The sequence below is a fragment of the Parasteatoda tepidariorum genome, chromosome 6 (assembly GCF_982258835.1).
Source record: "Parasteatoda tepidariorum strain Cologne lab strain chromosome 6, Ptep-v5.0, whole genome shotgun sequence".
In the NCBI taxonomy this organism is placed as follows: domain Eukaryota; kingdom Metazoa; phylum Arthropoda; class Arachnida; order Araneae; family Theridiidae; genus Parasteatoda; species Parasteatoda tepidariorum.
In genome coordinates this window covers 92,571,337-92,593,499 of record NC_141760.1, presented here as the reverse complement: position 1 = coordinate 92,593,499, position 22,163 = coordinate 92,571,337, and the positions used below count along the sequence as shown (strand labels likewise).

The 22,163-nt window shown below is 27.8% G+C and overlaps 2 protein-coding genes across 3 annotated transcripts; one reads left to right on the top strand and one right to left on the bottom strand.

Moving 5' to 3' along the window:
- Positions 1-4,835: 4,835 nt before the first annotated feature.
- Positions 4,836-6,751, bottom strand: l(2)37Cd (general transcription factor IIIC subunit l(2)37Cd). Its single transcript, XM_016065587.5, has one exon. The coding sequence runs from the start codon at positions 6,500-6,502 to the stop codon at positions 5,201-5,203; it is 1,302 nt and encodes a 433-aa protein (XP_015921073.2). The 5' UTR covers positions 6,503-6,751; the 3' UTR covers positions 4,836-5,200.
- A 579-nt stretch (positions 6,752-7,330) lies between these two features.
- Positions 7,331-21,745, top strand: AIMP2 (aaRS-interacting multifunctional protein 2). Of its 2 annotated transcripts, none has more exons than XM_016065590.5 (5): positions 7,331-7,589; positions 10,895-11,011; positions 12,720-12,948; positions 18,252-18,324; positions 21,376-21,745. In XM_016065590.5, the coding sequence occupies exons 1-5, from the start codon at positions 7,440-7,442 to the stop codon at positions 21,698-21,700; spliced, it is 894 nt and encodes a 297-aa protein (XP_015921076.3). In that variant the 5' UTR covers positions 7,331-7,439; the 3' UTR covers positions 21,701-21,745. The 2 variants fall into 2 exon arrangements, with proteins under 2 accessions (XP_015921076.3, XP_015921075.3); XM_016065589.5 differs by having other exon boundaries at positions 7,339-7,598.
- Positions 21,746-22,163: the final 418 nt, after the last annotated feature.

Sequence of the window (22,163 nt, the reverse complement as noted above, 5' to 3'; positions counted from 1 at the left end):
CCTAAAAAATCTAATTTCATTGTAAAAAAAAAAAGGAATAAAATTAATCTTAAATGTTTAAAGTCTTTCTTGTTACTGGTCATTTTTGTGATGTCCTAGGAGGGAAACCCCGAGGGGCTTGACACCACAGATAAAGCATACAAGTGTGAAACATAATAGCAGCATAAATAGCCATTTTTTTTAAAGGAAAATTTATCTAACAAATATAATAGTATGTTGAACAGCGTTAAAATAAGGAAATTCGTATATTTATTTAATTTATTTTTTTAACTTCTTTTTCAATATTTTAAATTGAATAAAGTGTTCTCTATATAAAAATAATTATTTTTCTTTGCTAAATAGCGAATAATGGCTGAAAAAGGGACAAAAGTCGTATCAGAAGGCACGCACACATCATACCCCGTAACTCTCTATAATATTAACCTATAAACTTCAAAGTCAACCCGAACTTAGAGTTTAATGTAACGAACAATTGTACCAAAGGAATTTTTTATACACCCATTAGTGGGCCCACAATGACCCAAAATATGTTTTGTTGACTCACCCGGAGGAGGTGTTTTAAGCTAAATATTCTTGGGACTGGCATGTGAAGCGTGGCGAAGTTGGCAGCGCTTTGTGCAAGCTAGACTTGTTGTCCCGGAGACAGTGGGTTCGAAACCCTGCGAGTGTCTACTTTCAAATTTTGTTTATTTATTTTTTATTACTTTTTTAATATATTTTTCGATATTTTAACGTGAATAAAGTGTTATGTATCTGAAAATAACTATTTTTTCTTCGGGAATTAGCGAATAATAGCTAATAAATGGATAAATTTCGGATAATTTTTATTTATTTACTTATTTTATATTATGTTATTCTTTTAACTTCTTTTTCAATATTTTAAATTGAATAAAGTGTTTTCTATATAAAACGAATTATTTTTCTTTGCTAAATAGCGAATAATGGCTGAGAATAGGACAAAAGTCGTATCAGAAGGCACGCACACATCACATAACTCTCTATAATATTAACCTATAAACTTCAAACTCAGCCCGAACTTAGAGTTTAATGTAACGAACAATTGCACCAAAGAAATTTTTTATAGACCAATTAGGGGGCCCACAATGACCCAAAATATGTTTTGTTGACTTACCGGGAGGTGTATTAAGCCAAATATTCGTGGGGCTGGCATGTGAAGCGTGGAGAAGTTGGTAGCACTTTGGACGAATTAGATTTGTTGTCCCGGAGACCCTGGGTTCGAAACCCTGTGAGTGTCGACTTTGAAATTTTTCTTATTTATTTTATATAATTTTTTAAATATATTTTTCGATATTTTAACGTGAGTAAAGTGCTCTGCATATAAAAATAACTATTTTTTCTTTGGGAAATAGCGAATAATAGCTAATAAACGGATAATTTTTATTTATTTTATTTAATATTATTTTTTAACTTCTTTTTCAGTATTTTAAATTGAATAAATATATAAAAAGAATTATTTTTCTTTGTTAACCTATAATATTTATATTGGAATACATAATATATTACCGGATACTAGTGTACCCTACCAGAGGAAATAATTGTAGGCTAATGGGTGTACACAATATGACAAGTTTAATATGTATGTATCAGCAACCAAAATAAAAAATCAATTCAACATGTCAGTGCAAAACTTTAATCAGAAATCCTGGTGTCAAAAGTTCAAGTCAACAAAACATTACTTTGCTCTTCCGCCATAACTGCTGTCTCCTCTGCCCTTAACAGGGTGGGGACAAACCAATCTGGATCAAGCAAATTTTTTTCTCCACAGCCATTTGAATCTTTGAACCATTTATAAACTTGAGAGTGAAATATGAGTTGCTAAAATAAAATTTTTTTAAACTTAAAAAAAAAAAAACATGTTGAAAATAAAATTTTAAAAATTATTTGATAGAATTGAAAACAAACACTCTGGTGTTCATATCGAAAAAATGTTTGATGCTTTTTGTCAATATGTTTTAAGGATTAAAAAATTTTCTTTTTTAATCTCCATATGAATTAGTTCTTGTTCATTTACGTCGCACTAAAGCTGCACAATGGGCTATTGGCGACGGTTCCATATGAATTAGAAAACAAAATGTAAAAAAACAACAAGAACAGTGGCACAGTTAAAGAGGCTTGAGAGTTTAAACTTCTCCCAGAAATCATCCACGTGAATTAAATCAGTTGTCGATAGAACATAAAAGGTATTTAATCCATAAAAAGATGCATCATGGTAATAAGATAATTTATAAATAAACACAATGCAATTATAATTTTAATTTTGGGCAATTAAATTCCTTTTTTTAAGAAGAGATAATTGTGAAACATTTTAATATTAAACAGAAAATATTTTTATTATGAAATGGAACTATGTGTAATTTGTTATTTCTTTCAATCTTAAGTTTATTGTCACACTAGGATTTTTCTTATTGCTATTCCTTACAAACAAGTAAATCAATGAGAAGTTAAGATATAGTTTTATATACACACATGCATAATGTTGAATTTAAACTATCAGTTATTAACAAACTGTGATGATTATTTTATAATTTAGATTGAAAAGCTAAAAATCAAATACATGCACTTGTAAAAATAGTGGCCCCCAATTTACTTTTACAAATTTTACTACTTATGATAAATACGATGAAGAAGTTTTGTTGCTTGCACAAGTCTGAAGCCCCGTGGCAGAATCGTGGCGACACTGTCGCAGAATGTCACTGAGTTCTTGCAGAAAGATTTTTCATTTGGGAAGTAAAAAATTTTGGTTTTCTTTTCTACAGAAATTTTTGAAAGTTTCTATCTTCTTTTCAGAATTATATTCAAAATTATATGCCATTCTTGCGCATCGGAGTTGGAAAAAAAGGCAATAATTTTTCTATTTTCATTTGAGAATAATGAAGTAAAAAGTTTGGTTTTCTTTTCTGCAGAAATATTTGTTCTATTTTTTTTTTTGGCAGTTATTGCTATTGATTTCCAAATAGTTTTTAAAATTTGATATTTTTAATCTGATATTATTTATAACAACAGCTGAATCTTGAAATGAAAACACGCATTTGTAACCCCCCTTTTTAAAGAGTTCGATCTGGGGTGATTTCGCAGTCGATCTTTTTGTTTTTTTCTTTTTCGTTAGTTGCTTCTATGAATTTCACAATTTCTAATTTGTTTTTAAATTTGATGATGACTTACAAAAAAAGAAAATAATTAGTGTATTTTCTCCCTGCAAAAGGCGAGAATATAGAAAAAATAATAGAATAAAAAATTTTACAGATTCAATTTTAAAAATTACATTATTTTTTGCGAAAAAGTTTTTTTTTCTTTCGAAGTTGACGCTTTTGTTACTTTAAATTAGTAACAAATATATTTGTTATTACTAAAAGTATCTTGCTGAAATATATTAATGCTGGAGAGATTTGTCGCAGAAAGCCCGAAAAAATTCTGCCACAGGGGTCTTAAGCAGCTACGTTATTTAAGAAATAGATTAGTTTCATTGCATACTGTTAGTTCTTAGGTTCTTCAACACAAAAACCTATATCTCCCTTGGTTGCAATTTGGTCATGACAAAAATCATTACTGAATCTATCAAAAGAACCGGAGGTATGTTGTACATTTACAAATAGACATGACTTACTACGAGCAAATAACATAAAAAATGCTACTAAAAAATTACCGCTACTACACTATAAGCAACAGAACATAACTATCTTATTTATGCACATAAAAGTTAAAAAGATAATTTTGGGATATCTTGTATAGTGTTTATTAAAAAAATTTTAAACCAACTTAGTTATTTTTACTTTGTTTAATGTTTTGCAACTTTTTTGTTTTTAACCTCCTTGAAAAAGAACACTGCATAGGAACTAAAAGAAAATAATTATTACTACTATTCTGAACTCCTTTTTTTAAGCTCCTTGAAAAGGAACACTGTGGAATTAAAAAAAAATTTCTCTACAATTCTTCATTACATATATTTTCCTAAGAGTAAACTCCAAGTAACTATATTATATTTATAGTTTTGGATATCAATCTTACTTGGAATATTACTTTCAGATTATGACAAAAGGAAATGTATTTCCTTTTAAGTATGCTTTTATTTTGCTAAAAATATTTTTCAACAAGTCCATATGCAAGTAATATTTCATTAAAAGTATTACTTAAAATCCTAACTGAAATTTACTTACCCTGTTATTAGTAAATGTCTCGTGCATTAATTAGATTAACTTTTGTTATGGTAAAATGTTATAATAAAATTAAAATTTGAAAGGGCACAGTAGTGTTTTCTCTCCAAATGATTGATTACCTCATTAATGAATTGATTTAATTTTAACTATAACCCCTTTTTTTAAAATTTACATAGAAATCTAAGTATTATAAATAAAAAATAGTTTCTGAAATATTTGATTTTGTAATATTTCAAAATTCTAAAGTTATAGGCATATATTCTTCTATTTTTGATAATATTTGTTGTTGTTGCAGTCCATTTACGTCGCACTAGAGCTGCACAATGAGCTATTGGCGACGGTCTGGGAAACATCCCTGAGGATGATCCGAAGACAAGCCATCACAATTTTGATCCTCTGCAGAGGGGATGGCACCCCCGCTTCGGTAGCCCAAAGACCTGCATGCAAAATCGAGCACTTTACGGTAGAAAAATTTAACGAGGATCAATACGGCACACCCTCCGTCCCTACACAGACTGATCCAAGTGGTCACCCACCGCACACTGACAGCAACCAGTATTGCTTGACTTCGGTGATCTGTTGGGAACTGTGTCTTAACGATTAGTACTCTGCGGGACTGATAATGTTTACATTTAATGAAATCAAAGCAACAAGACAAAATTTGAAACTGCAATATTTATCTCACAAATCAATCGTAACAATAAAAATGCAATAGAATATTTGGCTTTACTTTCTTGTTCCTATTATGAACACTACAAAATTTAATGACACTCTTTTTGTTTTCTATAAAAAGTAACAAATGCGGAAAATGAATGACACCATTGCTAAATCCAATTTGCACCAAGATTTATTTTATAGAGTTAATAGTTACTATCTAAATAAGTAAATTAGTATATTAATTATATTTAGGACCTCTTGTTATACAATTTCAATAACTCAACAAAACATTCTGAATACAAATGGATTTTAATATAATACAAATGATACACGTAAACCTTTAAGTTAAAAGCGCAGCTGCTTTTCCATTAATTTCCCAATTTATTAGTCTTCATTATGTCAGTAAGAATCAACTCTCTGCATTTTTCTAATGTCCCGAGTTCGCACCAGCCATCTCTTTCATGACAAATATCTTCTCTCCCGTCATTCTGATGAATAAGAGCTTGAACTGATTCCAAATGAATATCGCACAACTGATAAAAACACTGTCTCGCAGTGGGCAGTTCACCAGGTATATATTCCGTCAGAAGACGTCTAGTTTTTAAATCCTGATCGGACATATTTTCATCTTCATCTTTTGCAACAACCAAAAGATCTGTAGTTATAGGAATATTCTTCTGTATAGATGCAGCTTTATTAGAAAGACCAAAATTTTTTGTGCGCGGCTGAATTTTATGCTCATTAATGGGTATGTTGGCATGTATCCTCAGATCCAGAACTTGGAAAGGCTTAGAGGCAGGTGTTGTTCTTGGATCGTAGCCAAACTTAACCCACAATGTCCTCCATGGGCCATTCGTAAAGTAATAAGCTGAACAAGGTAATGGATACTTTAAACGCGATCTATCACATTTCAGTTTATAGGCAATGGCATTCCTGCTCCAAATAGGCTTCTCCTTAAAAAACTCATCGATTTTGACCTTTAACTCAAGGTCAAGAGGGTAAGTTTCCAATTGTTTCAAAGCAAGGGCTTGCGGTTCTGATGGTGTTTCTTTACTATCAAACGTAACGAAGACAGCAAACCCAGCTCTTCTCTTTCTACATTTACCGATGATGTTTTCTGGCAAAGAACGATTAGCCAAACTTGCTTTTGCTTTGTTGGTTTCAATATATCCATTTTGAGGGACATCAAAACGGGAATACATTAAAGGCGGGATAAACAATTCCATTTCTTGATCAAGCCAAGACACAGGATGCAGTTCTGTAGGGATAATGTTTGGAATTAAAGATTTGTATTCGTTAAGCTGTTGGTCGAATGCAATAGGAAGAATTTGAAAATCCACTAAGGACTGAAACTTGTAGGAAGAACAAGAAACTCCTAGTAATTCCATACTGTATGTTGGCTCGTTCTTCTTAACTTCTTTTTTCGAGCTTTTCTTAGTTCGTTTGATTACTTTCATCATGAGGGTAGTGGTTTTAATCATATCTCCGTGCACACACTTGCAGTGGGGATCGTCAGGTCGAAATTTTAGTTCCAAACGTTTCGTACGATTACTAAAAGTTGACCACATTTCAGCTTCTCCTCCTAAAGTTTTTATCATATTATCCAGATTGACAACAGTTCCTGGGTAATCTATTGTTATGAGTTGTTTTGAATTAAATTTCACATCCATATTTTAAATTATTTACGACACGGAATTTATCATTAAGGTTTTCAATCAAACAAGATTTAGAAGAAAAATACAAAAATAGTTCTAAACCCTTTTAACAAATTTATATTAAAAAAGCACCATAGTTTATAGCGTATTAAATTAGAACAACACTAGAATAGCAATATTGAATAGATTTAATTTTAGCATTATGCAATTTTAGCATTATTTTAATGCAAGCATTTCGCCTTCTTTGGCTGTTCATTTCTGCCTTAATCTTAATTATTCGCGATCGCAACACTCGAATACGCCATCTGGGGAGAGACCGGTTTCATGCCTTTAGCCCTTCTCCCTTCCCTCATCTCTTTTTTTCAGTTGTATAGGAATGTACTACGATATTTTCCCTTTTCTTAATATTTTTCCTTTTTATATAATAAAAATATTTCTTAAAATTTCCATGATACTTTTCTTTAGAACTATGTTTAATGTAGTTTTCAGTTCCATATAGTTTTTCAAGTTGAAAGATTTTAATCTATATGAAAATCCAGAGAGAAACTAACGTACTTCCTTCCTCTATGACTTTCCACACGCTAATGGGGAAAGCATGTGAAGTGTTGCCATAGGAAAAGAGTTCTGCTCTACGCCACCTGCAGCCCATTTCGATCGCCAATATGAAGTTAGTTAATTTTTAATTAAAAATTGAATTTAAATTAAAAAAATAATAATGATTTTTAAGTCAATAATATTTTTTCCATGTGTTTATTGTTAAAAGCAGAAATATTTTTGTATTTGAAATTTTGTTGCCATCAAATAATGTAACATTTAACATATCCGGTATCATAATTCTGCTTCCGTTGCAGAATTTGGTTTGTTTTGTTTGCTGTCGTTGCCTGCCGGATCACGGTCTAGAATTCTATTTTTATCATTTTAAGAATAAGTTCATTCCTATCAATTATCCACTATGTCTAAAAATGGACCTTTAATGTATAGAGTCAAACCCTTATATGACTCGCTCCCTAATATAATTCTACCTACTTGTATGTACAAAATGAATAATATTTATGACACCGTGGAACCATCAAGTGTTGTCAGCAATATGAATGTCGAAAATGTAGATCAAGTATTTATTTTGGTTTTACTTTAAAGTCTTCATAGTCAATGTGAAATTTATATGTGACTTTTTCATGTTTCCCGTTGCTAAACTTACGCAGTTTTTGGGAGAATTTATTTATAGGACTTTTTTTAAAGAACATGAGTAACATAATTACTAACATCCGATAAAGTATGCTATAGCTTTAAATGTTTTGTAGCAATAATTAGGGACATTTATAGTATCTTTCTTAAACAATTACCAAGCAGAACTTAAAAATATAGCATTTCTTCCGAGAAAGTACTGCATTTTTTAAATGTTACATCACATGTTTGGGAGATTTCTATATCAGTACATGGGGGATATTTCTGTATCTTGATCTGTCGCGTCAACTACAATCGCCAAGATGCCAAATAGATTTTAAACTTGCAAATTTTAAAAAGTAAACAAACGTGTAGATGTGTTTGCCCGGGAGTGGTTAGGAGTTATACCTCTCGAGTTGCTCCCGTTCTTTGATGTTTTTTTTAGTTTCTCGCGGGCCGCTGCCTGGAAGTTTTAGAGACTTGGCGATTATTCTGTCACAGATCAGGATACGGTTACTTGCACCAAAGTAATTACCAAATAAGATACAGAAGAATTTTTTTTTCTCCTAAAGAAGTTCAAGAAGTACCAAACCATTTGTAAATATTTATTCTTGCAACCACTCTCTGGCAAACCTTAACTTATTATTTTTTTTAAATAAATTTTCTGGACGTTTAAACCAGGGTTGGCAGGTTTTTGACATGCGACAGTTTTTGACAGTTTAAACCATGGTCAAAAACCTCACTGTCGAAAATGTCAAAAATTTATATTCATATGAGAAATTTAATTAATACATAAAATTTATATATTTTTTAAAGGATAGTGTTTCTAAATATGTTCTAGAAAAAATAAATTTAAAATTTTGAAGAAACACTTATATTTTGAATAGTAACCAAAATCTTGTACTTTTGAAAACTCACATCTTTTGTAATATTATGTATTCATTTTCATGTGTTATTGAAAATCTGCAGTGATATTATTAAGAAATTTATTTATAACCAAATTTAGTGTATAGTATAGATTATACTAAAAATTAGACATTTTTAAGGATAAACATTAGCAGTTTTGTACATTAGACATCTTCTTTTAAAGAAAAATCTTTTTAATATTCTTTTAAATCTTCTTAATAATCTTTTTAACATAAGACAATACAAATTTAAGTGCTTTCTGTTAAATACACAGAGTAGTTAGTGTCGATTTACAGTATATTCAGCCTATTCATTTACTATGCTGAAAATTTAGTTTATCCAAATACTTGTGAATTTCATTTTGCTGAATACGATATAGTTTTGTTGAATATCTAAATATTCAGCTGTTGAATAATTACTTCTTGCTTTCAAGATATGCATTATTTGTATTCTTAATACAAGTGGAGAAAAAAAAATTAAGAGATAAAAATTGTTTTAAAATGATAAGTGTAATAATTATAAATAAATATAAACAATATGAATTATATTTATCATTATTCATAAATATAACTACTTTTAAATTCAAATTAACATACTGGATAATAAAGATATTCGGTATAACATTAAAAAAAAATTTTTATAGGACACTTGTATCTTATATCAAGTTTGTATTTATACAACATAACTTGTAAGTTCCTTATAAATATTAGTTATATGTTCCTTATATGTCAAAAATGCATAGTAATAAACTTTTAATTTTCTTAAGTATCAAAAAGAAAAAATTTTTTTTTTAAATATAAATATTTAAACAATTTTTGTGCAAAATTTTTCTGCACATGCATTTGAATATAAATTTCTGAGATTTTAAATCTGTTATTTTACCTTAATTTTAATTAAAAAATATTTTAAAACCTGCTGATTACCTATAGTATAATTAAATTTAAATATAATGCATGGTAACTGTTGGTAGTTTTGAAGTTTATATATTTTCTTGGCAAACTTCAGTTTTTGAAATTTTTGACGGTTTAAACCAGTATTATACCCTTGTCATGTCAAAAACCACTTTTTGACGTCAAAAACCCAACCCTGGTTTAAACATTATGGCAGTTGTAATTCTTGGTAAATAGGAAAGCACTCCTTATCTGCTAGTTAGAAAATTGAATTTTGATAACTCGATTTTTTACATTACTGTTTCCATACCTGTTGTGCCAACAACAATCATAAAGCTGCAAGTGCATTTAAGCTTGCAAAAAGTTTTAAAATATGCCCAGAGGTTCACTTGGAGATGAGCTATAAGTTATAATCTGTTCTAGTTGGTACAATTCTATCTTTTTTTTCTCTTCAGTTGCTTGAAATGACAAGAAATCATTTTAAAATTTTGATCGTAACTGAAGATAATTTTTACGAAAATAAATGATCAACATATACAAAAACCAGTTCGTTCAAAGAAGAGATTAAAATTGTACCTCTGCAACTATTTACTTTAGATTTAACTTTATTTGCAATAAATTCTCTAGTCTGTCAATTTAATTTGTAAATAGCTAACAATCATTATTGATTCTTTATCTTAGTTTTTAAATAATGATTAAATGTACAAATGAACTGTTGATAAGTAAAATGTAATTTCTAAAATGTTTTAACTTTGTAAAATATAAATTATGATTAAGTAAAATAATGATAGAAGAAATTGTATGTCAAATAGAAAAAAATATTAAAATTTTCAGAAGAGCATTAAAATATTTGAAGCAAAAATTTAAATTTGTAAAATAATTTTTCATTTTTGTAGAATTATGTATACCAAATATTTTGTCGACCAGTTAGAATAATTAATGAATGTTGAGAAATTTATGAAATCTGACAAGCTTTTAATTTGAATTTTAGAATTTTTAAAAACAAGAAATTAGAAATAAAACATAATAAATACTTTTCTATTTAAGAAATTGCATGTAAATATTTAATAATATTGAAAATTAATGCAATAAAATATTGAATAATCTTAGGCACTTTTATCATGTATTTGTTTTTTAAATATTTATTCCTTTACTATATCCTACTACTATTTACTATTACATATTTTCATTTATCCTCTGTCTGCTCAATTGTGTATTACTTTCACTTGCCCCCAGAGGTTGGTACACATGTCATAAGTTGGCAAACAGTACTGTAGAAGATTATTTTGAAGATATTAAATTTTATTTTAATATTTTATGATATCAAAGCTATGTAGTTGAATATTTTGTTTATTTTCTAATATTTTATCATCTAAACACAAATATTAATTAAGTTATCCTAATTTTTTTTTATTTTAACTTAGTTTTAATTATTAAATTTTTTTAGGATGATATAAAGTTAATTGAACTAGAAAAACATCAATTGAGTATCATACAAAAACTCGAGGATCTTAAAGAGAAAGTTGTGAAAATGACAGATGAATTAGGAGTAAAAATGGATAAAGTAAGTGATTTTGTTTTTATCAAATTGGTAAAAATGATTTTAAAAAAATGCTATTTGTCATTTGTACCTTAAATGTGTTTTAAAATTTAAATTTTTTTTTTTATGTTATAAAAAAGTTATCTGTTGATAATAACTTAATGCATTTGTTTTGACCAAAAATTAAATTTTTTTATTGCACTATAAAAATGCTCACATATTTTAAAATGATAATTCTGATACATTTTGCTTCGTTGCAATTTTTTATTTCAAATATCATCCTTGTGATAGAAGAAAAATTTTCGACTTATAATGAAAAGTCAGGGAATTTGAAAGTGTCTTCGTACTGGATATCCTGGGCTGTTTATCATTGTTAAATGAAATGATGACTGGGCTGGTTTTTAAAAATATTGACTTCTTTTTCTTTTGAACTTCATATCTTATTCTTCTCCTTCAATACACATATTCTCATTCAATTTTATATTTTTTGATTATTATTGCGTAAAAAAAGTAACAAAAATTTATTTTGATTTTTGTATAAAATTAAGTATCAGATGTCGAATATTGTAGCAAACTGCATTATCTTTTATAAGTTGTATACAGAATAGCACTAAAATTGAGAAGATACTTTCATGTCTATAAATTATAGAGTTTGACTAAAATTTCTTAAAATAAAATTAGTGTAACACGACATGAATGTAATTTTATTCATTTGAAAGTAATACTAATTTTCTCTTAATAATTATTTCTTTTCTTCATAGTTTGGTTCAAAATAACTTTATTTTCTGAGATAAAGTAAAACATTAAGGATTTTAAAAAATGTGTCTCCAAGGCATCAAAAAAGTTGCCATTGATGGAAAAATAAAGCAAAAAATAGTTTCTATCTCATTCTGGCATTATTACTATTCAAGGGGCAACAGCACTTGTAGAAAAATAAACTACCTCTTTGTGTCATGTTTCTGGATGTCCGCTTATCTTATGTAACAGCCCCCCTGTTACGATGGAGAATTTAGAATTGTTATATTGGGACTTAATGAGCACAAAAAAGTTTTTTTTAAACATTTTTTTGGTATTTTTGGCTAAAAAAAAATGAGCTATAATTTAAAAGTTTACAAATGGTCAACTTAATGCAGATGTTACTGAAGCCTGTCATGTTCATACTAATTTTATACAAAACTTACTTACCTATAACTTTTGTATTTACACTTTTCTGATGTAGCGCATTGTTTTTGAGAAATAATTAAAGCCCTCAAAGCACCCTGTTTCTGATCAGGTTTTTTGACCTAAGAGTTGACACTCACCTGGCCTGAGAAGGTAAACTTTGTATTATTAAAATATTACCAATGTAGTTAAAAATAAAAAAGCTTATGTCATTATCTTTTTTCTATGAATAAGCTTGTTTTCTTTACTAACAACTGGACTACTTAGTTATTGAAAGGTTTTGCTATTCAAGCATGTCCTTGATCAGTAATTGTCGATAATTTAAAAGTAACAGTTTATGTTTTATAAACAATGTATACATCAATAATGTGTAAAATTTTGTAATGCAAATTATGTACTGGTTATCAACATTTATGTTATCTTAAGTATTTTTAATGATTTAGAAGAAAAATGTGTTTAAAAAATTTTTGGTTTTGATAACTACTAACTTAATGTTTTTTTAATGTGAAATAGCCTATATTAAAAAAATCTTTTTTTCCACCAATTTTCATATTAATTTTATTTTTTTCAGCCTATTGAAAGCATAGACAAGTTTCAAGACATTGTAATCAGGGCAAATCCTCAAAATCCACCACTTAGTATTTGGGTGTTTTATCAAATATTGTCGCAAAGTGTTCCGGCAAGATTAGTTACTCATCTGCATTCATCTTTAAAAAGTATTCCTGAAGCTATCTGTCATCTCCCAACCTATAATGCAGAGGATAAAAGTAATATTTCTCTGACTGTAATTTGGAGAGATGGTATGTTTATTCCTTGATTCTATTATTTCAAATGTAATCTTGAAAAATATAAATTTTTGCTTTGCTGAAACTATGCAGAGCCTGACTCATATGGAAAGATATTGTGCTTCTTCGATCACTTAAATTCCATGTAAACCAAATTTTAACAGTTCAAGAAATTTTGTTCCAACACCCATAGCTTTTATCACATTAGAATGGCCATCTTATTCATCAGATTTAAACCCTTGATTTTTCAATTTGGTCCATCTTGACAAAAACATGGTTTATGCTAAACCTCATAATAATTTGGCATCCTTAGAAAAATGTTGTAGTGATAAAGGAATAAAAAAATTTATTGCTACCCATAGAATAGAAATTTGGAACGTTTGCTGCTTTGCACCAAGATTAAATACGGTCACTTTGAGAATCCGAAAACTTTTTACATGTAGTTTTTGCATCTTTATTTGAAAGGTTGGTTGTGATATTTCAATAAATTAATTATTTATTTTATTTTTTATAATATGTGCGCTCTAGTTATTTCTTGTCATTCTGTCATTTTAACATATTCATATTTTTTTTTATGAAATATGCTAAAATTAGTTATTTTCTGAATAATAACTTTTTACCAATAAAAAAAAATTTGTTTATGTATTGTTGTAATATTATTATTCTATTTAACGTAAGTCATTGAAAAAAATTCTTTTAAAATATTTTCCCCAAAATAATCAGAATTATTGTTTTTTTCTTTCTTTCTTTGTTCTTCTCATTTTAAAGTGTTATTTTTGAATGAAATAATGCATATCTAAGAGCACTTTTTAATTTCAAATTATTCTACTGCTTGAGATTTTAAATTCTCAAAATGTTTTATCTCATTCTTAAGCATATATATATAATTGAAATAATTAACTCTTAACTGAATATAAGTTTTTATAATTTGTTTTTCATATAATTTGAATTTTAACTTTTGGCCCTTAATATTTTAATCTGATAATGTTGTTATTTGTAGTAATAAATTATACATAGCTTGGATTTTCTGCTAGACCTTTGCATTGTACAAAATTTTTTGTAATTGTGGAAGAGTTTCTGTGAAAATTCAATGTAAAATATGTATTGTGCTTAGCTTATTGCTTGTTTGAGATTTTAAGTAATACTACTAAGTAATCATGTAAATTTCAAATAGAAAGTAGTTTAAATAGTTCAAGAATATTTTTTTTAATCTATATTTTATTCAAAAATATGTTACCTCTATATAAAAGAAATTTACTATCTTTTACTATTCAAATGTAAGAATATAATAAGGCTCATAAGGAGAAGGTAGGAATTAAGATAATTTGCTCAAATTAGAATGCACCTTAAATCTTAATCAGGTAGATTTTTTCAAAATGGAAACTATAATAGGCAAAAATGAAAATAAAAATGTATAAAAAGCCTTACTTATAATAGTTTTTTTTATTTTTTTTATTTACTCTGACTGGAATAATGTTTAAAAATTTTTAAACATATACATAGGGAAAAGTGGGGTTAAACCTGGTAGCTAAAATTTAAAAACTTGTTAGGTCTATATTGTTTGACCTAATCTGTCAAATTTTATAGAGATATTCATTGTTTAGTTTTGTACAATATATCATTTTTGAACAGGTTAGAGATGCACTACTTTTTTACAAAGCTAGAAAATACATTATTATATTAAACAATTGAAATCTAATGTTTTATTGTCTTCTTTGGAAGATCAATTCGTCTTAATTCTACAATCGTCTTCATTCAACTTCATTTAACATCAATTAAGGACTTAGGTTTTTTTTGACAAAACTTTTGTTATTTTGATTCTTCATATGCTTTTCTTTTTTGTTATTTTGTTTTGAGATTTTCATTTTTTTTGTGGAGTTTCTGCACAATGACTTTCTCTTCCTTGATAGCACTTTTTTAAAATCTTGAACCTTGATCTTTTCTTAGCTCTCATGATATTATAAATCGGCCTTATATGGTGATGTTAGTACCTGGTCTTACCCTCAACGGCAGAGATTAGCAAAATGAAACATAAAACGGAACCATGCTACTACTGAACTTAGTAATCCTTATTGCTTGTTTGGGTATGAGTCCTTGATAAACATATTATAAACTTTCTGGTTCCAAAAGATTTTTAATTGTAACTCAAGAACATCAGAGAGTTATCATGATAAAACAAACTGATCAACACAGATGCCTTGAATTCAACAACAGCAATTCACTAATATGGCATCTCCTTTTTACCTGGTAGATTGTAATTCAGTGTCTGTTCTCTAAAAAGCAAAATTATTTTCACTAAAATTTTAGTACCCAGTTCCATCCCATAACCTGGTTTTATTCTACTCTCTCTCCCTCCCTATATATATATATATATATATATATATATATGTGTATATATATATATATATATATATATATATATATATATATATATATATGTATATATATATATAACTAACTAACTAACTCAGTGGCGCGACAGCCCATTAAGAGGGCCAGGGCCGACTGTGCCCATCTCAGTTTTCTTGACCTTGGGCTCTGGGGTGCAGGAGCATATGTTCCGGTCAGGTGGTCAGCCGAACGCGGAACCCCCAGTGTTAGTTCCCAAGCATGCTTGGTACTCATTTTATCGACCCACTGAAGGGATGAAAGGCTGAGTGAACCTTGCCCGGCCCGAGGATCGAACCAGGGACCTGTGGCACGACAGCGCGAAGCGCTACCGCTCAGCCACCGGGCGTCATATATATATATATATATATATATATATATATATATATATATATATATATATATATATATATATATATATATATATATATATATATATATATATATATATATATATATATATATATATATATATATATATATACATGTGTGTGTGTGTGTTCAAAATGAAGAATAAAACAAAGAAAAATTATAGACATATGAAAAAAAGGGGGGTGGGAAATAATAAGTAAAAAATAACAAACAACATTTTATGTAAGAAAAAAAAATGAAATGTTAATTAAAAAACCGGAAAAAAAGCCGAAAAAAAAGATATAATCTTATCTTCAGCCCACACGATTATATCCGCAAAACAGAGTGCTTTCTGATATTGTATCAATAAAGCCAAAGCAAAATATATTTATACAATAGTGTGAGGAGCACTCAAAAAAATTTTTTATAAGATAACTACAAATAATAAAATAGATCATAAAAAGTAAAAATAACATGTAAAAACAGATAATAAAATAAAATAAAAAGAAAAAACATTAAAAAGGGGGGACTATACTATATATATATATATATATATATATATATATATATATATATATATATATATATATATATATATATATATATATATATATATATATATATATATATATATATATATATATCTGTTACGCTTTGAAAGCCTAAACATTGTAAGTTCGTAGTGTGGCCGGTGCTTCTTGAAAAAGATACAGGAAAATACGGTAATCATAATCTAATTTTATTAACGTAAGGGCCAGAGCCCCAGAATGACAACATTACATGCTGGTGGATAGGTATAGAATAGCACATTTGACCTTGGAAAGATAAGAAGACAAAACAAAGAGAGAAATAACAGTCCTCGTTCTTCTTAACCACACCCACGCATTCGAATTTCTAATCCAAGGTTACGAATCATTTTAGAAGCGAAAGTCGATTATCAAAAGATGTATTCAATTATTAAATTAAATATCATTTTCAGTTTTCAATAATAATTTTTCGCGACAGGAAACTATCACTGCCGACTTATCTGTTACGCTTTGAAAGCCTAAACATTGTAAGTTCGTAGTGTGGCCGGTGCTTCTTGAAAAAGATACAGGAAAATACGGTAATCATAATCTAATTTTATTAACGTAAGGGCCAGAGCCCCAGAATGACAACATTACATGCTGGTGGATAGGTATAGAATAGCACATTTGACCTTGGAAAGAGGGTTTTTATATCTTTCTGGACAATATATTTAAATGTTAATGGGTCTCAGTAGCGTGGGACTGATCAATTTCCCAAGCTGCTAAAGCCACATCATCACATTTTTTGAGATAATTAGATCAATATTATTACTTTCTTGTGGGAAAGGTTTTTAAACGTTTGCGCGTTGGATAAATGCTCTATTTATGGATTATATTTAATATATAATTGTTTTAACATTACATATATATATATATATATATATATATATATATATATATATATATATATATATATATATATATATTTCTGTGGGATTCATGATTATGAGTTTGAAGCTGTTGATGAATTTAAATATATTGGGACTACTGTAACCTTCAAAAAATGACATAAATAATGAAATCGATAGCTGTTTAGCAATGGCTAACAAGTGCTACTTGTGTTTAAAATGTTGTTCTACTTGTTCTAACTAAAAAGTAAATTTCTTAAACAAAAGACAAGCGTTAACATATACAAACCACTCCTACGGCCTGTGATCCTATATGGTAGTGAGTGCTGGACTCTTAATAAAAAAGAGGAGAACAAATTGCTGATTTTTGAGAGAGGGATACCTAGAAGAACTTTTGGTGCAGTCTATGAGAATAACAAATAGCGCACCATTTACAATCATGAGCTATATAAAAAGTATAAACTAACTGGAAAGCCATGGCAAGGAATAGATCAAGATGGCAAAAACTTATTGAGGCGGCCTTGATCTGTCATAGGCTGTAGTGCCCAAGAAGAAGAAGTGTGTGGGATTCAGTCTCGGCAATTGCTTGACACATAATGTACTTGACAGGAAATTATTAATTATTATTTATCATTGATATATTATGATTATTAATTATCCATTCCTATAGAGAGGGTGTTTTTAACCTATCTCATTAGGAATGGAATTTTCAGTAACGTTTGAATGCTCTTTTTGATAGCTTTAATAACAATTTTGATAAAGTTTAGTAAAAATTTCTTATATTTGAATTATGCTTGTAATTACATGGTTCTCATAAAGGCTTTTTAATATTAAACTACCATATTTTAAAAATTTCTTCGTCAAACCTATGATCTCATAAAATCTAGACTTGTATTGATTCAGTTCTTCTGTATTCAAAAAATTTTGTATTCAAGTCTTCTTATTTTTGAAACTGAAAGGTATTGAAATGAATATCAACTTTTAATTGTTAAAGTTATGTAGTCTATGAGTTTTATTGTAAAAAATCTCTATAATTCCCTATGTGCGGAATATTATTTATGTGCTGTAGAAGTTTGGTACAATTTTGTTTTATTTTCAAAAAAATACTGGATATAACATTTCATATTTCTTAGACATTATTTGTCATTTCTGTTTATATGTTTAGGTTCAAAAGATCATGAAATGGTGGTTAATCCTATTCATCAAGGACCTATTGAAGGTGAAGTAAATATTGCTAGGTAAATACATGTTGTTCTTTATCATCTTTCATTATTTAACCTGATAAAACACTTTTTTCTTTTGTGTTCTCAAGTGTCTTACAATTTAGTTTCCTTTATAATGTGTCTTTATTTGCAATTTAATTTCCAATAAGCTTATTTGTTTGTACAATTTTAGTGAAGAACTAAGATTAAAGAAAAAGTTTTCTCTAATTTAATTAAAAAAAAAGTAAATTTTTTTTTAAAAAATTAGTTTTAAAAAGTAAAATTTTATTTGTGAATGTCCTTAATACATATGTTGTTATGAAACAGATTATTTAATAACCAATTTATGATCGTTTATTATAAAAATATATTTTTATTCTGTAAATGCATTTTTAAAATTAATTTTTATTAATTAAAAGAAAGAGTATTTTAAGGCGTTTCTAAAAATTGCCTTTGGAACTTATGATTTATTCTTTATGTTTATCTGCTTATATGTATCTCTTTTCTTTGTCAAAAAAGGATGTCTCTTTCAAGTTAAATTTTTTTTATAGCTTGTGCCTAAAGACGTGTCTGCAAAGGTGCAAATTATTACAATTTGTCTGTAATTATTAAGATTTCATTTTCCAGATTATGGTGTTAGAAATAAACTCCCCCTCCTTTACTACCAAGAGTTATAAAATCTGTCTGCAGCAAATATTCATGAAGAAAGCAACACTTAAGCGTTATTTTTTTTTTAAATAGTAAATTCATGCATTACTTATCAATATTAGGTATATACCTATATAGAATATAAGTTTATGCTATATAGAATTAAGCAATTTGAGCTTTTTTGAAGTTATATGTATTATTGCTTTCTGAATTTGAAAAGCAGACACCCCTATGTCTGTAATTGCTCTACATGTCTTCATTTTAATGATAAATGTTTGTATCCAAAATTTTATTTTTTGAAAATTAGTTAAGAAATTTCAACTACATGCCTTTCCAGTACCAGATTAGAAGATTTTTTACCTGTTGCCATAGTTATAATTTTTATCATTTGCCGCAGAAAATAAAAGATTTTGCATTAAAGTGTTTACTATTGAATATAAATTGAGTAGCGATCTACAACAGTGCATAATAATTTTAAAAAGACTTTTTCTATTGTAAACGTAAATTTTAAGAAACAGAAAAAAATATTTTTTAAAGAAAATTTCAATAATTAAACTCAATAAATATTTATGGGACAGGTTATATCTATAATTTACTAATGTACTTACTTTTTCAGATTATTTTCAAAATAAACAATAAAATATAGGGTCTGGTGTAGTAAATAGGGTAAAATGGAGATATAAAAAACAAACATATATTTCTCCTTTTAAATTGAGATAATTTGTTTATTATTTTTAGAGACATTTACTGTTTGCAGCAAGCATTTACATTTTAGTTTTAGGAACTGATAAAAAAGTTTAATGTTTGCAGACTATCTGTTTATGATCAACTTACGCAGTGTGTTAGTTTTATTTGCTGAGGAACTTTCTTCTAATATCATTAAAACCTGGCAAAACTATTAATTTTAGTTCATACTTGTAGAAAAACGTCTAAGGAGCAAATAGGCATAGGAATTTAAGAATAAATTTAAAAATTCTTTTTATTATGAATTGTTTTCTATGGGTATACAGTTAGGCTTAGCTAAGTGGTGTATAACGGGTATTTTTTTTACTTCTGTGTTAGTTTTATTAAGTTTCTAATAATCTGTAATTTATAACAAAATAGCTAAAAAATAATCTACTTATTTGATTATACTTAATAATTTTTGCACTGAAAACAAAATTTCTTTTAAATAAATTTTTTTTTTAAAGAATTAAATGGTAAGAGGAAAATAATAATATAACGAACATATTATACAATTAAGAAATATGACTAAAATAACAGAATGGTACAACTTAGTGAGCATATTTAAAGATATAGCTGAGTTTTAACATAAGTTTCTGCCTTCATATCGCGGTTTTTTCATGGAAAACCAAACAATTTCTTTAAAATAACTAATTTGTATAAAAATGCAGGTCTACTATAAATAGTAAAAACATTTTAAATTATCACTATAGATATTAATTTTTACTCTCTCATTCACATATCAAATATATCCAAAACTATTTCACTTGTCTTGCTTTTTTAAGAAATTGTGTAGAGTTTAGCAAATAATGTTGCATCCTAAGTAAAACATAATTTTGATAGCCTAGTACATTAACTCTTTTATTTAATAATAAATAAAAAAGTATTTTTTAGCTTTTGTTTTTTTAAATATAATCAAAATACATTTATTTAAGTGCATTTTTATTTCTAAAACAATATTAATAAAATATACACTAATTTTATAACTATATCCACTTTACCCCAAGGCTATAACAAAACATGTTCTTTTGAATGCATTACTATAAGAAAACAAACAAAATACATAAATTATGCTTCATATTTACCCCATACAAATCTAATGTTTATAAAATGTATCAAAGTTTTTGTTAAAATTAATTTAATAGTTTGGTTTTTGAGCCTTTTTTATAAAAGCTTTATTTTGTACCCAATCCCACCTAACTCTACTTCAAAATAATATTTGCAAAATAAATATTAAGACATTGCAAATAAACCTATAAAGTATTTTTTCACATTTTCAACTTTACCTTTTTTGGGAGTTCTATTTTATGCATACAGAATTTATTGAATAACATTAATAATGCTTGTGTTTTTACCTTTTTACGTGCTGTTAGTATTTTTTACTATATATAATTGTTTTAATCTATAATTTTATTCAGTTTGCAAACATCATATCCCCTTCGTATCATTTTACCCAGTGTATTTTATATTGTATTCCTACCTTTTTATCTGACTTTATTTATACCTTTTATTCGATTATATAAACTTACTTGTACCGTTTTATCAATAATAATTGTACAATGAAAGTGTTGTATGCACTTTGACCTTTGTTTTTAAACTGTTATACCGTATTGTTTGGTGGAGCATGCCCTTGTTTGAATTTTGTGCCATTAAGCCCTACATTCAATCAATAAATCAATTCACATTTTTTACTATCGTTTTTCTTTTTATATATAGGTACATCTCAAGACTATTATCTTTCAATTATGAAAACGATCCAATTACCTCTACACTCATTGATGATTGGTTAGAAATCGCTCATACTTCTGTACTTCATGGCAATACTAAAGATAGACAGGGTATTCTGCGATCTCTTAATTCACACTTTGGGAAAAGCACGTTTCTGGTCGGTGATAGTCTGTCAACTGCTGACATTGTAATGTGGAGTGCTCTTATTCAGGCAAAACTTCATATAAATTTACCAACTAATGCTTTGAAATGGTTTAAATCACTATCTAATAGTGAGTTTTTTCAGAAATACAATGAGTTTATTTCATTATAAAAATGTATTTAAATAGTTAATAAACATTTTACATGTATTTTGTCACTGATTGTTTGATTTCTGTTATTAATTTTTGTTAATATTATATTACAAAAATAAAAAATAATGGCACTTTCTGTAAATTTATTTGCAATTTAGATCAGAGTAATCACCTTAATTTGTTCACTACAATTCTAGCTCAAATATATATATATTTATATACATTGGGATTATAAAATAATTTATCCTACATCTAATCCCTTGGACAGCATGTTTGAGAAAACAGAATGAGAACAAACCATTAAATTAATTTAATATTAGATTTTTAATTGTAACTAAACAAATCTTTATTTCAAAATTGACTCCTGGTGGCTCAGTGGTAATGGGTTCGATCCTTGGACCAGGTAAGGTTGACTTAGCCTTTCATTCCTTCAGTGGGTCTGATTTTATCATTGAGTAATAATTCTCCAGACTTAAATATAAA

Excerpts from the sequence above, each read along its gene's own strand:
- AIMP2 (XM_016065589.5), top strand. The coding sequence starts at position 7,440 with ATGTCTAAAAATGGACCTTTAATGTATAGAGTCAAACCCTTATATGAC. Across the intron at positions 12,949-18,251 it reads GACTGTAATTTGGAGAGATG|GTTCAAAAGATCATGAAATG; the intron begins GTATGTTTATTC and ends TTATATGTTTAG. Across the intron at positions 18,325-21,375 it reads GGTGAAGTAAATATTGCTAG|GTACATCTCAAGACTATTAT; the intron begins GTAAATACATGT and ends TTTTATATATAG.